The 20,038-nt window shown below is 39.2% G+C and overlaps 1 protein-coding gene across 2 annotated transcripts in view; it reads left to right on the forward strand.

Annotated features, from left to right (window-relative positions):
• Positions 1-20,038, forward strand: part of LOC119786459 (zinc finger protein 609-like) — a 107,670-nt gene that overhangs the window by 67,774 nt on the left and 19,858 nt on the right. For both annotated transcript variants that reach the window (XM_038289828.1, XM_038289827.1), the window contains exon 3: positions 5,739-5,964. In XM_038289828.1, coding sequence (XP_038145756.1) covers positions 5,739-5,964 — 226 coding nt within the window. The remainder of the gene's footprint in view (positions 1-5,738; positions 5,965-20,038) is intronic.

A 20,038-nucleotide genomic window follows, 5' to 3' on the forward strand; every position in this document is an offset into this window, starting at 1 on the left:
GTTTTTGTGTTGAAATAATTTCAGTCTATGCTCTGTTGTTTACAGTGACTCATAGCTATTTGAGAACCAGGAACTATGCCACATACATGACAGGATTAGATTAGAGTTAATTTGAAATCTATCATGTCTCACAGTTTCGTGGAGGCCTCCTATGAGCTCTTTAAGCTATAGGATTGTTATGATTTGATATTTTTTCCCTGATGTGACTTTTTCAGTGTTAGAAGTCACATGGGCCGTTGCCTATTTAGAGAAGTGATGGTGATTAACCCGCAAAACGAACTCTCCAGACTTCAAAATGTCTTGGAGTATATTAATACAAATGTTCCAAATTACCTCTGATCAGTAAAACTGCATACAATTTGCTCCTCGTCTGTTTCTTTCTGGTGTTTAATTCAATATATTTGTGTCTTCATTTATGTGCCATTTCTGGGCGTTTGTCTCAAAGATGAAAGATTTAAACATTTTCATCAATCATCCAGAGCAGAGCAGAGTTTTTATTGCTTGAAGAGCAAGCCAGCTGGGAGCCTTTAAATTAGTCCTCCCTTGTTGTATAACATACTATATTTCACCAAATTCATGAGATGGTTGCTCTCTTTTGCATTTCTTTGAATTTGTTTGTTGGGAATCTTGCTGTAAACAGACGGTTGTTACCAGAAGAGATATCTTTCAGCCTTCTGTGTTTTTATCAGCCATACGAGTACGATTACATGTGTCTCATAGTGACACTTTGTTTTGTGTGTAATGAAAGTTAAAGTTAAGACTACTGTGCCCAGTTATGGCTAAGTATGTTTCCGTTTACTGCTGTTGGGGTTATTGTGTGAAATCCAGGCAGAATTCCCCTTCAGTCAGAGCACTGGTTACACACAGCTCCAGGCCCAGTGTGTTAAACATTATTTTTCCCAGTGTGGCTTTCTCGAGGGGGGTTGGCACGGGGATTCAGTTTAGAGAGAGATTGCGTGACAGTCAGGCATTGTGGTTTAGAAAATCCGTCTGTCAAGTGTTGCAAGGAGGGGAAGAAATCTTGGAATTTGGCATAGACTGGAGCGTTGGGTGAAGCCTTATAATCTTATGAGCTCTGTAGTTCAGTTGCTTGTGGTTTTTCAAAACCTCAAGCCAAACGTTGAGCACTTTGCTGTTTGTGTATGCCCTCCAACCCAAAGGATGGAAATCCTTCTTTTCACTCTCATGTCGACTCTCCGTGTAAATAGCGTTGTTACCTTCCATTTGTGTCGAGTTAATGAATCCTATTCAAATGTTGTCTGTGAGTTTGTTAGGAAAATTCTACGACTTGAATACATTGACTTTATGATTAGAATTTTATTAGAAGTTGAGCATTTCAAAGAGACCGTTTTAAGATTATACAGTAAAATTTAGCGCAACATTAATGGAAATAATTAGGCGAAATGTAATAAAATTAGGACAAAAATTGAGCTTTTGAGGGATAAAAGTTTTATCTCAGCTAATCTCGTTCACGCTAGGGCTGAATGGTTTGTCCAAAAATCAAAATTGCAGTTATTCTTTACCAATATTGCGACTTTATTGCGATTTTTCTTTGCACCAAACACAAGCGTGTCAATGATTTACAGGGTTTCAGGTTTTTTATGACCTTGAAAGCCTGCTTGTCCAGAATCCAGTGTTGCAGGACTTTACTGTAACATTTGCACAAAAAAGTTTTTACTTTGACTATAAAGCATTGATCTAGGTGCTAGCTGCAACCCTCTGTGCTCTTTTGTTCAACAGAATGCCCACTTTATTCATATTACCGCCACCTAAAGGGCTAGAGGGAGAAATTTAGAGTATTGCTCTTGTTAAACGTATTGTGATTTAAAATTAAGTGTTTCTGTGATTTGTAAATTACATTTCTCTACATTGTGATTATACTGCAAATGCAATTAATTGCCCAGCCCTTGTTCCACCTACTTCTGAATCATATCCAGTCCCAGATTGGTTAATGCAATGTGACGGATTTACGCATCCATCGCTCTATTGACAGTTTTGCTTTTATTCACCTAAATCACTGAAAATGCATATTTTGCAAACCCTTGGTCTCAAACCCTTAATTTGTTTCCTATCATATTGTTAAATGGGGATAACAACCATAAATAAAGCATATATAACCTGATTAAAAAGGTACAGAAGGTGAGAAAGGTTATCCTATATGTGATTATGTCCCGATTCTTGAGATATTGGTCTAGACTGTGATCCAGACTTTTGGGTTCAGAATGGAGCTGGTCAGTTCGATTATAGTTTTTCCTATGTAGGGGCTGCTGAGACAAACTGAAAACTGTTTCATAGTTAATTATTCATAAATCTAAAGCACTTTGCTGTTATGTGTTTTAATCGGATTTCTTTATTTTTAATACAGCTAATTCAAAGCACACAAAAAAGTAGAAATCACAAGTTTAAATTACTGAGGTTTTAACCAAGGCTGCAGGGAACGTTTCTAATGATAATGACAAAATCTAATTTGATTCCTTTAGTTTAAAACTGAAAAAGCAAAATCAACCATGTCCTTAAAATTTTGACTGATTCAACTGAGGCAGGGGTTCGGTTAAACTCTTAAATAATTTGTGATCCCATTTTCACGTTTGTAAAACCATTTTGTCCCTTCCTGTCTATTTTATGCATTTTATCATTGCTGTGAGCCATTGTGAGGGACAGAGGTAAAAAGCATGAGGAGTCACAGGGATTAATACAAAACTGGGTTTTTATTTTTAACCCCCCAAAAAAGAAACTTGCAAAATATACATGGGTTCAAGTCATTAAAGAGGTCAACAGAAAAGAGAAAATGTAACTCTATAAACTAACTGACTGCATAAACAAACATAACTAACTTAACAAAGAAATTACAAACAAGGGTATATATATACTAGCTGATAGACCATTAACAGATTTGGGGTAATTTAAACTAACCAAACAAGCACAAATTACAAAACACAGTAGTACAGTTAGGTTTGGCAATAAACTAATCTACATCTTAGAAAAATGAAAACACACCAACCGCAAAACAAATCCTAAGTGAAAATGCAAAAATTACAAAAATAAAGAAAATTCAAATTCCCCCCTTCTAGCAGCAGCTGATGGAAAAGTCCAGTTTCCCCTCCTGCATTTAGCAGATCTGAGCCCTGGCTGCCATCTTTTGTTTGGCCAAACTCCTAGACACCATGGAAGGTAGGAGACAGATTAGTGACAAAAACACACAAAGAAATATGAATGAATGCGTACAAGTACAGTGAACTAAATGTGCACCTTTACAAATAGAACACATGTATTTGAACTAAGAATAAAGCCATATTGCAAACTAAAGTATGTCTTTGGATTAATAAAGGTGCATGTGTAGTACAGACTTCTAAGGTGTGGCCATAAGTTTGGCCATCACAGCCATGTTTATCTTTCTTAGTTTTGTGATATCGATGGTCCTAAAAATGCTTGAATCTAAATATATATATTTTTTTTTTCTCAAGGGTACCTTATTTTAAACTTTCCGTTCAACCTCATTCTAACTTCTTAAGATTCTCAGTCCCATGTGAAGTATGACCCAGTATGACCGACCAAAGTACCTCTAAGTAACCTCTCTTTGGTATCTATAATTTAATGGATTCTCATTTGTTAAAGTAGACTGTGTTATAAAATGTTTAATAACTTAAAGGTTATGAACCGATTCACTGTCATGATTTTGGAATCGCAATATAAGGAGCCAAACTACAAAGACACAAATATAATGAAAGGACAAATCAACTAGCAGCTAGTGCTCAGAGCATCAGCTGAATATTTTGATTGACTTAAAGAAAGTTTAGTCTGCTTTTATCTTTTACTTCATGCCAGGAGTGGGCAGTTCCAGTTCCTGAGGGCCGGTATCCTGCAACTTTTAGATGTGCCTTTGGTTCAACACAGCTGAATCAAATAATTAGGTGATTAAAACGACTCTGGAGGAACTGGCTGCATACTGAGGAGGTATCTCACCCATTTGATTAGGTGTATTGGACCAGGGGTCGACCTAAAAGTTGCAGGATACCGGCACCGAGGAACTGGGATTGCTCATCCCTGCTTTATGCTGTCACTCTAAATCAGGCATCCCCAAAGTCTGTCCTCGAGGGCCGCTGTCCTGCAGGTTTTAGAGGTTTCCCTTCTTTAGCACAGCTGATTCCCATGATTGCAGTTCAGCAAAAGCCTGATAGTTAATCAACTATCAATGTAAATCAGCTGTGCTGTAGCAGGTAAACTGAGGAAGGCTGAGAAAAATGAAGGCTTGGTGGGCCATTTTGTTTTTAGCCCTTTGTGGCTGTCTTATCCCCCTCACTGAAGCCAGCAAATTCCCAGAACAGACTTCATCAGCACTTGTTCTTCCTTTTGAGCTCCAGTAAAAATGAACCATCCGCACACACATCAGAAAGCTATGAAGCAACAAACCTTATGAGCTAGTATTAAATTAAATCAACAATCAATGTTTGGTTTCCAAGCTATCCTGGTCATCGTGGATTTAGATGTATTATGGTATAACTAATGCAATCCACACAGAATATTTGTATAATCTGTGTTTTTTTCCTAAACGAGGATCATGACACTTTCTACCAAAAAATAAATGAAGCAGAAACTTGTATAGTTACTCGAGTTTCTGCTTCTAAGCAAACAGTGTAGTTGACAGTGGATCAGAAACAGAGAATCCCAGATGTACAGTTGGTGCCTGTTCATCCAGTAAAACCCACCGAATGAAGTTGGTGTCAATCTGTCTGTTTCTGTGTCGAAAGTTCTGTCCTCCCTGACTTGCCTAAAGGTATCAAACTTCATATTCAGGAGCAAGTGCTTTAAGTTTTTGGTTCCCTAAGCATTCTGCAAACATTAATTTAAAGACTTTGCCGGCTGATAATCTACTGTGTCAGTTGTTGTTTTGTCATCTAAGCGTAATTGGATTCAGCGTTGGCAGCATATTCTGGAGCACTGAGTGGTTTATGCCCAATTAATAAATGCTCGTTGCTGGCTGGAGCCTGGCATTCCTCCTGCAGCTCACTGCTAATTATTTGGAGCGCATTATTATTGACTGCCTTGAATAAAGAGAACCCAGAGTGGTGGCAAAGCAGTCCTAAAATGATCATCGGTGTTATTCTCTGTGTCTGTTTTGTTTAGTTTTTTTGTCCCCAAGCTTTTCCTGCTTATAGTTTGGCTGCTCTCGTAGTGTCCCTGCCACGCTGTCCTTTTCATTTTCCTTTTCCACCCGGACCCGCTGTCGTCTCGTTGCTGTCACAGCGTGTCAGAGCAGGTGAAATCAATTACTGACCCTCAGAGGCCTACTCCCTTACCACAACTAGCTTTTTAATAGAGAGAATTAATGAGCGATCAGCGTGTGAGATGATTTGGTGTCATGGATCTAGCTCTGCTGTGTGTGAGGGAGGAAAGCTGGGGGGGGGGGGGGGGGGGGGGGTGTTTGCCCCGACCCTGCATTTCTAATTCTGTCCTTCCACAGAGGTGGTTGAGGCAGTTCCTTCATTCTCTGTCTGCTAATCACCTCTGAGGTTGGGGAGAAAGGAAGGAAAGACACAGTGGTACAATGAACCACTTAGTTTTTTTTTCTGTAGAGGATCTCTTATAAAGGCTTAATGAAACAGCAGAATTTCTCTGTTCTTTTCCTTTCTTTGTGGGATAATACTCAGCATCAGCTCTGTATGGGATCATAAAGAACATTCTAAAGTGTGTCACGTCTTCCTTTCTCCTGTCTCAAACCTCCTCGTCCTTCTCCACAGATGGAATCTCCCGTCTCCACGCCAGCTCCTCCTCCCCTCCACCTCCTGGCTGCGGTCGGCAACAGCGAAATAGCCTCGCCTTGTGAGCAGATAATGGTGCGCACGCGCTCTGTGGCGGTGAACACGTCCGACGTGGCCCTGGCGACAGAACCCGAGTGCTTGGGGCCGTGCGAGCCTGGCACCAGCGTGAACCTTGAAGGCATTGTGTGGCAAGAAACTGAAGACGGTAAGAGAAGTGGTTTAACATAATACTCAGAAAATCTCTTCCTTGTGAAACACATTAGTTCTGCTTTTTTTTTTTTCCCTTTTTACTCAAAAGCAAAGTTGTGAAATGTTGGGGGATGAACCTAACTGGGTTCTTTAACAAAGCACTTGAGCAATTAGACTTTTCAGTATAACAGCAGAGCTCAGTTATCGAGTGGTGTTGAACTGCCCTGTAAGTATGGTACCTAGGTTTTTAATTTTCACTATAGTAGAAGCTGTTTATTTAAAAAGCTGGTATGATGTGTGTTTTGAATGGTTGTCTTCCTTGTGGACCCAGTTCTATCCATACTTCGACCAATCGTCTAATTTTTGAGTAGAGTTTAAGTAGGGAGAAAGTGGAGGAAAGCTTTAAAGCAGCATAACTAAAGTTCTCTGCATGTTTGGCCACCCTGGTGATAAGGGAAGAGGGTCATAACCTGGTATTTTACCTTTACAATCCTTCTAAAATAGATTTTAAATAAATGTTTTAATTATTTATAGCTGGAAAAAAAGGAATTAAAAGGAGCCCGCTTAGTCCCATTTTTTTTTCTCACACGCTGTAGTTTAGCTTGTGTTTATCTATGCCTCTTCATTTGCTCTACCTTTAACACATGAGGATGTAGCATTTGCTATATAGGAAGTGTGTCATGGCCATCTTTACCATAATTTCTCTGTCTCTTACACAATGGGTAGGAAAAGCTGCATAACCTGCATATGTTACGGACTGCCTGCAGGTGAGCCCCTGATAGTTGGAATTGTGGTGATAGCAAGGTGGGCTAATGTTAGCATCCTTCCACAAATTATTTCAATCCAGATGGAGGATCAGAATGAACAAAGAGCAACTGCAAAAGGCCTTAGCAATCCCTGTCTTTAGCTGCGAATACAGTTTTTTACTTAGAGGTGTAATGTCGTTTTAGGTCAATTGTTTAACTTTATCATTAAGACGATATGTTGTTCCTGAGACCACAGCCAGAGTTTGTGGCACTCCAGAGGAAAATGGACATATTCATTTTGTTGATGTGGATTCTCTGTTCTGTTTGTTCTCGTTGGATATTTATTAAAATGAATGGAGATAAAAGCTTTCGAGGTTTAATTATATTTTTTTTAAATAAAAAGTAGTTTATGATGGATTTTATTTATTTTTTTACCTTGTCTGTCAAAGAAAACATTTAGCCACTTATTAGAAATATCCCCTAAAACTTACTCTCGTCATATTCAGACTTCAGTTTGTCCTTCTTCACAGCAGAAGGCAAAAATAAAATCTTCTTACTCATGTTTGGAGTCTGATGAGGTTTGAGGTGCAATTGTGGTCATTTGTGATTCATCTCTAGAAACGTTTATTTTGCTAATGCAAGCCGTAGCAGCAGACTCAACAAAGTAGCCTGGTGAATGGGAGGCAGATTACACTTCTGCAACTGAAACATCAAATGTTGCTTGGGTCCTGTTTTTTGCTGGTATGCTTCTGCACCATCGGTCTGGAACTTCTAGGGATACACTGCAGTTTCCCAGCAAAGCGCAAGGGGGAGCCTATTCTAGTACTCTTAAGAACTTTGGCAGATGGTCACGAGAACTTCTCAGGCGGTGCCGGCGGGAGTGTTTTTTCCCCAAAACAACAATAGCGCATCTGCAAGATATCACGGTCACGTAGATGGATCTAGAGTTGCTAGACATCGAAGAGGAACAGGTTCTGTTAACATAGTTGACAAAAAGACAGATTAACCTTTCGTCATATTTGTCCAATGTAGTTGTTCCTCGGTGTTTAAAAATCAAGGACCAACCACTGCTGCTTTTTGTCTTCAGGTTTGCGAGCGTCCGACGCGTAGTCGTGTTGTTTTTTTTTGCACAGAGACAGATTTGACGGTTGCAGAGGCTATGCGTCAGAAGCATAAATTAGCCTTAAGAGCACACAGCACGTCATCAAAAAATACACCAGGGAATTCGACTCCAATCTCACTAATGAGCTGACCAATAGAGCCAGTAGACTAAACTTTCTTAAAAAGATGCAAGGTAATTTTTGACCTTGGGAAAATGGCAGGCCATGCATGCGAAAGAAAAACTTTACCTTTGAATTTGCATAATGAACCGATAATGATTCTGCATTTAACAGCTCCACATTATAACACCACCACCATGCTCGTACAGATAAAAGCCTCACCTTTACTGTACTAGAATATGCCGAATACCTCATAGACATTATGCTTATTTGTAATGGCTGCTGTAAATGTTGATGCATGTTGATTTTAGAGCACAAATGCCCATCTTGGTAAACAGCCTTAACATCCATCTTAATGAGAAACAGTTTTTCTCTGATGTAAGAGACACCAATGTTTCAGCTAGATCTGTAGGCTTTTGATCATCCTAATTTAATTTAAGACACGTCAGAAATACCTTAGAATTTGTAACATAGCCTTAATAATGAATGTGTAGATTATTCTAAAAAGACATGCGTCATTAAAGGCAGGGAATTAAAATGGTCAAGCCAAAGATAATTGTATGCAAACTTCTGACCTAAGTGTACACGGTGACTGTTATGTAATATATCAAAGAATTTCTTTTTAAAGGTTTATGTCATTACTGTTTATATGTTTCCTTTTGAAATCTGGAAATGGTGGTGGTGCCAGTTTGTGCTTTAACAGCACATACTGCATTATACTGCCTGGCAGAAGTTGGCAACAAGTTCTTAGGTAGCCTTGATTTGTTTTTCCTGCCAGCGAGTGTGTAGATGAGTTTGTTGCACAGAGATATCTACTAGAAAACATCATGCCTCTATAACAAAGCTGTGTTTGTGTGTGTGTGTGCTTTTTTATTTGTTTTTTTTTGTTTTTTTGTTTCTTCTTGCAATCCTGCCAGTTGGGAATAGAGTTGGCTCATCTCCTGCGGTGCAATCTGAGTGAAATCTTATTCACTCTCTTTCCCAGCCTTTGATTGAAACCACATTGAGCTTATTTAATTTTAAGATGTATCAGTATCATTATCAGGTTCTGTTGGATCTGAGAAACCCGGCTCAACATTTTTTTCCCTTCCTGTTGTGCATGTGAAATAATGCAAATAATGAATCTTCAAAGCAGCTGGCGCTCAGCCGCTCTGCGGGCATGCTGAGTACAAATCGCCCACACATCCACAGTTGCTGTCTGTTGGTTCACTTTGAGGATCCAAAAAAGGATGAAAAAAAAAAGCTCTTTGCCTCATCAACATTCCCAAAAACAGTCCCTGCCATTGAGGGGCTTTTCCTCTTCTATCCTTCTTTTTGATTTTTGCTCCCGCTCTGAGCCGTGTTTGATTCCCTCCTTTTCTCCTCTCTTCTGTTACCAAGCATCCAGCCGGTCACCCCTTGACTCTGTATCCAGGCAAAGCAGGAGAGAGTTGGTGCATGGCGTGGGGGAGGAGGGCTGAGTTGGGGAAGACAAGGCCACTTCTGTTAGTGACACAAACATGGCTCTGAGCCAACACCAGTACTATGCCGTTCTCCCTCATTCTCTGCCTCCCACAGAGTGATTGAGCCCCCCCTTTGCCCTACCCCCTTCCCTTTCCCACTACCAAGCCTGTCCTTCGCCTGCACTCTCTCTCTCTCGCTCTCTCTCTCTCTCTCAAGCTGGTATTTTGGCTGAAAGAGGTAGTGGTTTGGTCTGGTGAAGCTGTGTTTTCCTCTGATTCTGTCCTGTCTGACTCAGTGGGGAGGACGAAGGTGGATGCTTTTAGAGTGGTTTTTAAAGTGGTGAGGTGGGGGTGCTTGGAGGTGGGGGGAGGGCACTCTGCAGGTGTAGCACACAGGTTGTTATGGCTGTCAGAGCTTTAGAGACCACTCGGGTAAGATTACAAGTGCACTCGCTTTGAAGATCCTTTTTTTTTTTTATCTAAGAGGAAAAAGACTTGTCAGGCAGACAGAATTTATTCCTGTCAGGGTTTTATACTTTAAAAATTAACGTTAGAGAACTTGATAGGAAGGGTTACATGTGGTATAGCTTTAAATTTATTTTCTATCTTTTTATGTTGATATATAATAGTGGCTCTATTGTTGGAATGGGTTGGATAATCATGTTGTGTAAGTATGTTAAAAAAGCAAATGTATTCAGTTTATTAATAGGGGAGATTTTTGTCAAAGACAAATTAATATGTTAGCTCAGAGAAACTGATGGGTTACATTGAATTTATAGACGATCAGTCCTTGCGCCACTATTGAAATGTTGAATTAAAACCACAGGTAAAATATGGTTATAAAAAACTTGGGGTTATTTATAGGCCTACAGCACCACTTGCTTTTTGTGCTTTGAAACCAATTCATATTTATGTTGTTAATCAATGCGTGTCAGATTTGTCATTCTTTATAGACAAATGGATATAATAGATTATGAACTTAAAGGTTCTTTTAATCTATAAAACTGCCGGTTTATGAAAAATAACTGACACAGCACTTCAAAACAACTGTGGTTTTTCTTATTTCTGTGCTGCTCATTTTAAATATCGGCTACAATGTTACTCTAATAACTAAACCTGTTACTTAGAGATACATTAATGTATGTGTTTGATCCCAATGATCAGGTTAACCGTTAAAAGCACCCAATGCAACATCTAAATAATATAGAGAGTAATATCTGTTCATGAAATGAGAATATAGTTTTATATGGTGGCATCAAAGGGTTGAAATCTGTGCTAAACAGCTAAGATTTTTACTCATGTTTTGTTTACAACTTTATGGAAAGCTCTGTGGACACGAGTGATCTAGCTAACAGAAATAAAACAAGTAATTTTTTTATGTATCATTGCCACATATCGATATTTTGGAAGATTTTGAAGGTTGTTTATATTTATTCAGCAGTTTGTTGACATAAATGTCCTTTCAGTCCTGGTATATTTGAATAGATTAACACATACAGAGCCGAGGTACAAAGCAAAAAACAAACGTGTTTAAAACCCGGATATCATTTTTTTTTCTATAACCAAATAATTAGTTTTTATCTTAAGAGACTTTATGGTTTCCATCAAAGTATCAACAATTTAGCCTTATTCCCAGGTAAATAAAAGTATTATTCTCAAACCCACCTTTTAATGATAATATGCAGCTTTGTTTCTAATTCACTCACCATGAAAAATCTAAAAGATGTTTTGCTTGAGAACTGCTGTGAATATGCTGTAAAAATGTTAGCTGTTGTTTGCAAGAAAATCCAGTGTTTCATCTTAAACATTTAACCAAGCAATTGATTATCATAGCCGTATAATCCGCGTTCACAGATATATGTTCTGGTATCTGCAGTCAGGCTATTCTCATTGACTTCTATTGTACTGCTTTTTTCACACTACGTTAAACAACTCAAAGATATGCGCTGTATTTTCTCTCTGCATCATTTTCTATAGTACCACCTCCTGAAAATCCGCTGAGTAGCTCTGAAATGAAATCGACCTAGTCGCCATTTGCATCGTACTCCCATACAGCTGCTGTTCCTTCAACAAATTAGAACCAACTCAGGCAAATCTACTCAAAGAACTGGGATCACACCCAATCCTCACAGACAAAGCAGAGGCATTGTGATTAGAGGTGAAGTTAAAAAGTTTTCCACATCCTTTCATAGGCAAGGACATTAGGCGTTTGTGTGTGTGTGTGTATCATTCAACATGCCAACCAACAGCTGCTTCATCACCTCCGCCTTTTGGCCTAGTGGGAGTAAATGAACAACAAACTCCCAGTAATTGTCCGTGCCTCACCCGACTCGCTCAATGCCAGAGAAGGAAGCAGACGAGGAGGAAGCAAGCAGCACATAATAAAAGGCGATCAAAGAAGCTGGACCTCTGGTCATAGCTGACAACATTTTTGCTCGATGAGGATGAAGGTATTTTTTTCCTTCTTCCCCCAGTGTAATTTGAGCTTTTTAGCACACTTGCATAAGGGTAGTGATTTAATAGACGCCAAAATGCATCATGAGTTGCTGTTTGGACAAAATAACCCACATACCCTTTAAAATGATTTAAAGATAGATTTATATGGATCCGTGTAAGAGAGCAGATAAAGGTCTCACATAGGAGAGAGTCTCTGTCTCCTGTCAGTCTGGAGGCAAATGAAGCATAGAGTCTAAGGGAGGTTGGGTGGAGGGGGGGTCACAGCTATGGTATTTTAAGGCCCAGCACTGAAACAAATCCCCTCAGAGCAGACGAGGCAGTGGCAGCTCCCAGGGTTGTCGGCGGGGCGACGGGGTCGTCCCCTCCCAGGCTTAGCACGCTGATACCTCCAAATGCCATCTCTGAGATGCAGGAACAATTTATTGGTCTTGAAATACAGCCCAGAACGCCTTGGCTCCTGCTCCAGGGCAAAGGGAACACAGAGGGGGCCCCTTTAGCCCAACATTGCAGCTACATGCCAGTGGCAGTGTGGCGTTTACACCCCCAACACACATCCACGCACACACAACCCCTCTCCTCAGTTCACAGCAGGCTATTCCCAAAGCAGGTCCCACAGCTTATTATGCTCCCCAATAGATAAATAATAAAAGCTATTTGTGATAAATGTTTGTCTCATGGATTATTTATGCAGCAGCCATCACTGCAGCATCTGCGGCTATAGTTTTATCATGGCAGTTAGAAACTGCTTTGCTTTTAGGCAGAGGGGATGTGAATGTATAAGACAAAGAAGTGAAATCTTTCTCATTTAGTGCTGTCTAGGATTCCCAAACGGCTGAAAGGACTGATGGTCTGAGTTTTCTTTTTTTCTCTCTACCCAGTAGAACACATCATCCCTGTGCTGGTGCCTAGCCCTCTTTCCGTGGCTGCAGGTGGATCACTTAAATGTCTCTGATCATCTACATATTAAGGGGAAATATGAACATTTCCTCCAACGTAGATAAAAGATTTAAAGAAAAATGAGTGGGCTTAAAAACCGGAATAAAGACGATTTGGGTGTAGCATGAAAAAAAGAAACAAATTGCAAATCACCCGGCCATTTCTGCATATCTGGGAAGGGGCAGATCCTTAGCTAGTTTATATAGCAGCTTTGTTTGGCAAGGCACAGGCTTTTGAATTGTACGTTGGCCAATAATCTGCCTGTTTTAGATAAGCACATGACTACTTATGCAGATAGGACTGGATAAAAGGCAGTTCCAGTTGTGCTTATGTGCTGCATCACGGTAGAAAATAAAGGCAAGGATCCTATAAACTGACTGACATTTACCAGATTTTCAAATGTCAAATTTTTAAGTTTTTCAATGAGTTTGTTTATACATAATAATACTGTTAAATCTTTTACAGTTTTTTTGGACAACTGAAAAAATGGTTGGTCAGTGTGCAGATGTAACACAAATATTGTGTTGCAGTACTTTAGATTGCCTTAACATAGAGAAATAGTGCAGTTTGTGGACATGAATCCTCTGTTGACAAGGACTGCTGGGGGAGGTGTTGCAGAGAGCTATACAAAGTTATTCAAATGCCAAGCCTTTGTTAGTGCAATGCTGGCTCCATGCTTGATCTAAGAAAGGTTTGAAGGCTGATTTCTCCTTAATTTACCATACAGAGGGCCAACATTTAAATCTCAGATATTCAGATTTTTTTATTTATATTTATTTATTTTTATTTATATAATTTGCTTAGACTCAGCTCTTCCAGAATATGTAAATAAATATAAACAACACCAAGTAGCCTTGTTGATAGTCTTACCAAGGCCTGTCACATATGATTAAAACACAGTTTGAAGTATTTGAAACTGTAATTTCTTTGTAGAAAATTATAATAAAATAAAAAAAATAACCACCCCTTTTTGTTTTAACAATTAAAATACCTAGAGTGAGGTGGAAAAAAACGGATCCAATATAAATATAAAACATATGGCTCATTCCCACTCATCTCTACTCAGCTTGTTTCAGTGTGGCACATTTTCTTTCCTTTCATGCTTTTCCAATAGTTTATTCCTGAGCAGTGCCTCAAACGCAACACCAGTTGGAGAGATATGTGTTGTAAAAGATGATGGACCAGCTAGAGCTCATCTGATGGGGGTTCACAAATATAACACATGGCAGACATCTAGTGATTTGGCCCATAAATGCCTACTTAACCAACATTTTGTTTTGAACACTTGTAAAGAAATTGTCACACTTGACTGACACTAGGAGGCATTAAAATGTTAAACAACTGTATTTTCTATTTATACATGTAGTGTGGTGTTGTAAGCTTGCTTTCTGTGCCCTACATTGTCCCTTAGAGTCTAGCAGAATATTAGCTGCAGTGGAGAAAAAGCTGCACAGAGTATATATGCTGCAAAGGTCACTGGCCTATTTCAAGTGTGTCTCATTACAGCATAGATGTGTCGAGCATAAGCCTGCATTTACTCAGTGATTTGTGTTGCCATCCACAGCCTTGCCCTCTACTTTCTCTCAGACTCTGACAACAAACAATAACCGAGCAGCAATTTCTCTTAAGTTAGTGTCACTACGCAGAACCTGCTTATATTCAAGTAGTACTTTCTGCTCTGTGAAACAAACCATAAGAATAGTCCTGACTTGAGATTAATGGAGTAAAATATGTGTTTAAGAAAACTAGACTTTTGGATTACACTGGTTAAAGACTTTTTTTGTAGCAGTCGGTAAATTGTAGCCTAGTAAACTAGCCCCGGCTACCAGGGGCCAAAATCATTTTTGCCTGCGAGTGGTCTAGCCTCGATCAATGCCCCAGGCCCTAGAACTGATGGGCCAATCACAATGCAGAGATGTGTTTTGAATTTTTGCATGCAAAGTGGGTGGGGTTTTGAGATGCGCAACGCTGGAGAAAGCAAAACAAGGAAGATGGCAACAACTGTTGAACAGTTCTCATTTGACTCAGCTTTGGAATTAGTTCTGGAAGGATTAGATTTGAGGTTTTTGCTAAAACATGAGCAAGAAGAAGCTTTATGCTCATTCATTTTTAAGAAGGACATATTCTTCGTTTTACCGACAGGCTGTTTGTTTACACTCTCCCACCAGCTTTCTGTCGCGCTTCCTACGTCACAGTCAGTTGTGCTCATTGGTCGGAGTGTTGGCCAATGGGCACAGACATGGTTTGAAAAACAACGGGTTGTTCTCATCAACAATCTTCTGATGTCTCATTCATCGGTGCCAGACTAAATTATACATTTGATTTCTCATTTAGTCTGGTTTATCAGGCTAGGTAAATTGTGGATCCCTTACTCATTTGACAAAATTAAAAACTGTAGCCTCATCAACCAACACTATTTCTAGTACATAATTTTGAATTAATTTTTTCACTGTTTTCTTAAAATAAATCTTTATCTACATGGTTTGTGGAATTCCAATACCCTTACTTGCCCAACTGGTGCCCATAATATGGACCTAAAAATTTAAAAGTACAATCGATGGCATGGCTAAAGCAATGTATGGCTTAAGATTCTCCCAAAACTAGCATCAATCATGTTTATAATGATTTATTCGTATTTTTAAACTTTTATATATGTATTCTCATTGAGACAGAAGTTCTTGATTTCTCATAATAGAGACCTATCAGCACTGTTTAAACACTTGCTGCACCTTTCCTCCTCTCTAAATGTCTTAAGCTTACAGTTATATAAATATATTTCAGTAAAGCATGACAGATATAAAATTAGGGCAATAGTAATAATATAAAATGTACTATTGTGTTTTTGGTTTTTTTGGCCAAGTACAACAGAGTCTGCTGTTATGAAGTGGGTCTCTATGTCATCACTACATAATCTGAGTATGTAGTCCGCTCAATTACACCAAAATATCTATAGGTCTGGACAGCTTCACAGTTCCCTCCAAGTATTAACATCTGAACTCGAAAGAGTATTGGTCATAGTTTGATTCATGAGTTACATAAATCATCATACCCCTAATGATATGGTGAAGGATTTTTAATTTCCCCTTTCTATACTTCCTTAATCTTGAGCGCAGTGCTGAATAAAGAAATTCATGTTTAAGTCTCTATTTTAGCTACTAGCTATGCTTTACTGCCGACCACATATCGGTGACTCATCAGATTGTTTTTACAGACGAGCCATGGCCGCTCTCCGGGAAGCTGCCAGAGGAACTGTCCTTGAAATTAGAGAGAGCGTAGTCCGGAGGCCTGTAGCTGTCGACTGTACCAATGAACAGCAGGCAGTTGAATTTAATAGTCAATTACAGATGATCAATTTTTATTAACAGTTGGGCACAGATGCTAAAGAATCCAGCAAAAGTAGTAAAATGCTGTCTTTCCTCTCTCTGCACACAGATAATTTCAATGTTCTGTGGAGACACTCTCAGCCAATATTTACCCCTACGAGTACTTACTTTGCAAGAGAGAAAGTGGAAATTTCCAAGCTAAAAGGTTGTTTACCTAAAAAATCTAGTTAAAATGACAGTAAAAAAACATAATAGTTACAAATTATTTTTCCTGAGGGGGAGAGCCTTATTTTGTTAGTCACACATTTAGTCTGAGAGGTGATGTTGGCTGGATGGTTGCTGAATTAACCCAAATCTCATAAAAAAAGAAAAGAAGCATTTCTTCCTATTCTTATTGGCTGACAACTGCCTCTTTCCAGCACTTAAACAGTCTGAGAGTATAAATCATAAGCCTGAAGGAGTTGCAGGCTATGCCAGTGGTTGTCACAAGATATCATGTTTTCCTTATACACGTCAAGGAGAGCTTGAGTAATGTGCCTTTGGCAGACCCGTCTCTTAATCTCAGCACCATCTCCTCTAAGGAAAAACACCAGAGGGATTGTTTTAACAAGAGCTTGTAGATTCACCCACATGGCATTTGAAGCAACTGCACCCTGCTCAAGCACCGATTATTTAAAGAAATATGTGCGTGTAAATATTGGGGGGAAATGTCAACGATTCAATAATTTGGTCATTTCATGCATGGAAGTGCTGCTCTGTTTTAAATAAACTGTTTTTCTTCCTTTTTTTTCTAGAGGTATAGAGCGGTGCATGCCGCTGATAGTGTGGGACAATGTGGAAAGCATGCTAATACTCGGTTTCCTTCCTCTCAGTGGTATAAGGGAAGTGACCTTCTCACTGGCTGTTATCCTGTCAGTGACAGTTACCTTACTCTTTTTATAAACCAAAAGGCAGCCTGAACTTTTCAACTGCAGCTTTTTAATCCAAATAAAATCATCAACCAGGCCCAACACAGATCCAGCAACTATCTGTTGCATTTTTTTGATTCATCTCAGAGCCTAAAATCTGTCCTTTTTTGGGAAGGGAAGGTGTTTAGATAAATTGCATTAATTGCAGTCGGTGCATCTTTATGAACAGAAAATAATCATAGCCTGGCAATTATGAAATAAAATGAGAGTCAAAGACTCTTCATTTCTTCAATATCACATATTATAGATTTGCTCACGAATGTAAACGGCTAAGTTCACACTGTACTTTTTGTGGTCTTGTCAGGAAGGACAACTTTTCTCTTGTGGGTATGAATACTTGAGATGTAACCGAATGAAAGCCTCTGGTATTACTGTGTCTTTCAGATATGAATAGTATTACTAGAATTGAGTAAGAATTACCTTGATTGTCTCAGGGGGGAGTTCATGTGACCTAACAGCAAATTTAAGTTGAATGGAAACATCTATAGACACGCATGGATAAAATATAGGAAAATGACACTTTGAGGTATTGCAAATTTGAGTGGGCTTCTTTTGACATGTGGTGGTATTAGTAGTTGTAGTTTATTAGTAGCATATTAGTATAGTAGTAGTAGTACTAGCAGTGGTAATTATTTTGGTAAAAGTGGTACTAATAGCAGTGCTAGTGGTACACCTAGTAGGGGTAGTAGAAGTAATACCAGTAATGGTGTTATTAGTAGTATAGGTCCTAGTAGGGGTGGGTGATATATTGAATGTACTTAATGTATGTTGAGTTTTCCCGCAGCCATTGAGTACAAATTCCCATGACGACATTAAATCGTCTGCATCTATTTCACTGAGAGTTTTATTTCTTCCCACACACTTTGAATGCATCATAAAGCCGTCCTCCAAACAGGGTCATTTTCTGCGCGTGACGCACGCACACTACAGCAACCGGCAAACAAAATATGGCGATAGCAGGTGTTTCAGCTGAGCAATATACAGCAGTGGTTTGGATTTCACGCCAAAGACGTCGAACAAAAGGCGCTTATTTGTAAGACCAAAAACCGTTGTTGCAAAAGGTAGGAGTACAAATATACTCCACCACCTAAAAAGTAATCTGCTGCAAAATGAGGAATGTTGTAAACCCTGCATGTCAGCGTCTCCCCGCACATCAATTAAAATGTTAAATAAACCAGCTGTGAAGCCGATGACGTTGGCGTCGTCATTTGAAGAAGCGATCAGTGAGAGAAAAATTAAGAGATGGAGGGATACCGCAGGTGCTATTTATTACATTATTTAAATGTTTAGCCGAAATATTTTTGATTTCTTCATATCGCCCAGCCCTAGCTACTAGTAGCACTAGTGTTAGTGATGGTAATATTATTGGTGGCTGAAATGAACAGAGTGACTCTTGATGCACAGCAAAGGTTGAATTTATATGCTTCTGTTTTGAAATGTATTTTGTTGTTATGTGATTACCAGGAAATAATGTGTTATATTCCTTGAAATGAAACGTTATATAGATGCATCAGAACCATATTCCTAATTTTTATGGAAAGTTTTGATCTGCTCTATTGACTGTTGTCAAAATAGACGCTAACTGAAATGTTGCTGCTTTACTGCTTTTAGGTTCTACTGTGCTTATCAAGTAAGTGTGGAGTGTAAAATAACTCCACTTTTCATTAGTGTGGTAAAGAAACATAATTTTAATGTTAGCTTTACTGCAATGCTAACTTTCTAAAATTTTATTTATAATTGTTTTTTTTAACCGTCTTTGTTTTTATAAGAACCACCAATCTGAAATCTAAGACATTCATTCACATTCAGTCTCTTGTGCATCAGGGAGGATTATAATGGTGGACCACACAAACTCTTAACCCAGGAGTGTTCAAACTGGAGCACTGAACCCCTTTGGGGTTTTTTACAGACTGCTGCCAGGACTGCATTCCAATGTATTGCTTCCACATTCGGTGCTGAAAGTGACTCATACCGCTCGTCCTAAATTGCTGTCTGCCCAGCATTTAAGCTAAAGGTCATCCTGAGGACTTAGTGTTTTGACACTCACATAACCAGACAAGCTCTACTTCACTTTATGCACCGCCAGAGCAGAATAACACAGTAAAATGAAAACATGCTAGACACTTGGGTGCTCAAACGCTTCATTTGTCAAGGTTACGGTTATTGCTTTTGGCAGCACCCAGTTATCTTTTATCTCCAGTGATGAATACTGACACCATTTTTCTCATTGTTCTCTTTTGCTTTTTATCTACGCACAAGTCTTTAAAAGCAAAGCTTCGGCACAGTACAGAGAGCAAGAAATTGAGGAAAAACAAATCCCTTTAGCAGGATATACAGTTGATCTGTCACATTAGTTTCTGAGCCTGTTTTGAAAGGTGATAATTGCATGCGCTGGTAATCGTTCACACAAGTGGACACATTCCGGTTGTTTCTGAGGCATGCCAAGATGTCTTCAGCGTATTTAAAGACTAATAGAAACCTTTGATTTAATATCACTCCAGTGTTGCACCTAATTATTGCAGAGAACGATTTGCCATTTTCAGAGATAACTGAGGCATTTGAAAGAGGTCAGTCAGTGAAAATGCCATTAACCCCTGGAGATTCCTGTTGAGCTGGAGGAGATCAGAGGTCAGCCCGTGAACTCTCAGGCCTCACAGATTTGAGCAGCAGAAGACCTGATATTTTGCTCCCACTGGAACCTAATGAAATGCGTTAAGTGGGGAGGAGGGGAGGTTTAAAAATGGGACATGGCAGACTTGCTGCTCCTGACTTAATTTTTCGCCTTTCATTATCCTCTCATCCAAGTAATCTCACGCGTTGGAGTTCAGAGCCCAAATAGAGCTGCCATTTGTTGTTCAACAGCACTGAAAGGAAATGAGTGTTAAAATTACAGGCCAATTCCTCTCATTAATGCAGGCCTCATTCAGTTGTCCTGGGTGACCCTATTAAGCCTGACACAATAAGGGGGGAGGGCAGAGGGCAGGGAACTGGGTTTGCT

Source organism: Cyprinodon tularosa, unplaced genomic scaffold (genome assembly GCF_016077235.1).
Source record: "Cyprinodon tularosa strain WSP-4 unplaced genomic scaffold, ASM1607723v1 ctg272, whole genome shotgun sequence".
Lineage (NCBI taxonomy): Eukaryota > Metazoa > Chordata > Actinopteri > Cyprinodontiformes > Cyprinodontidae > Cyprinodon > Cyprinodon tularosa.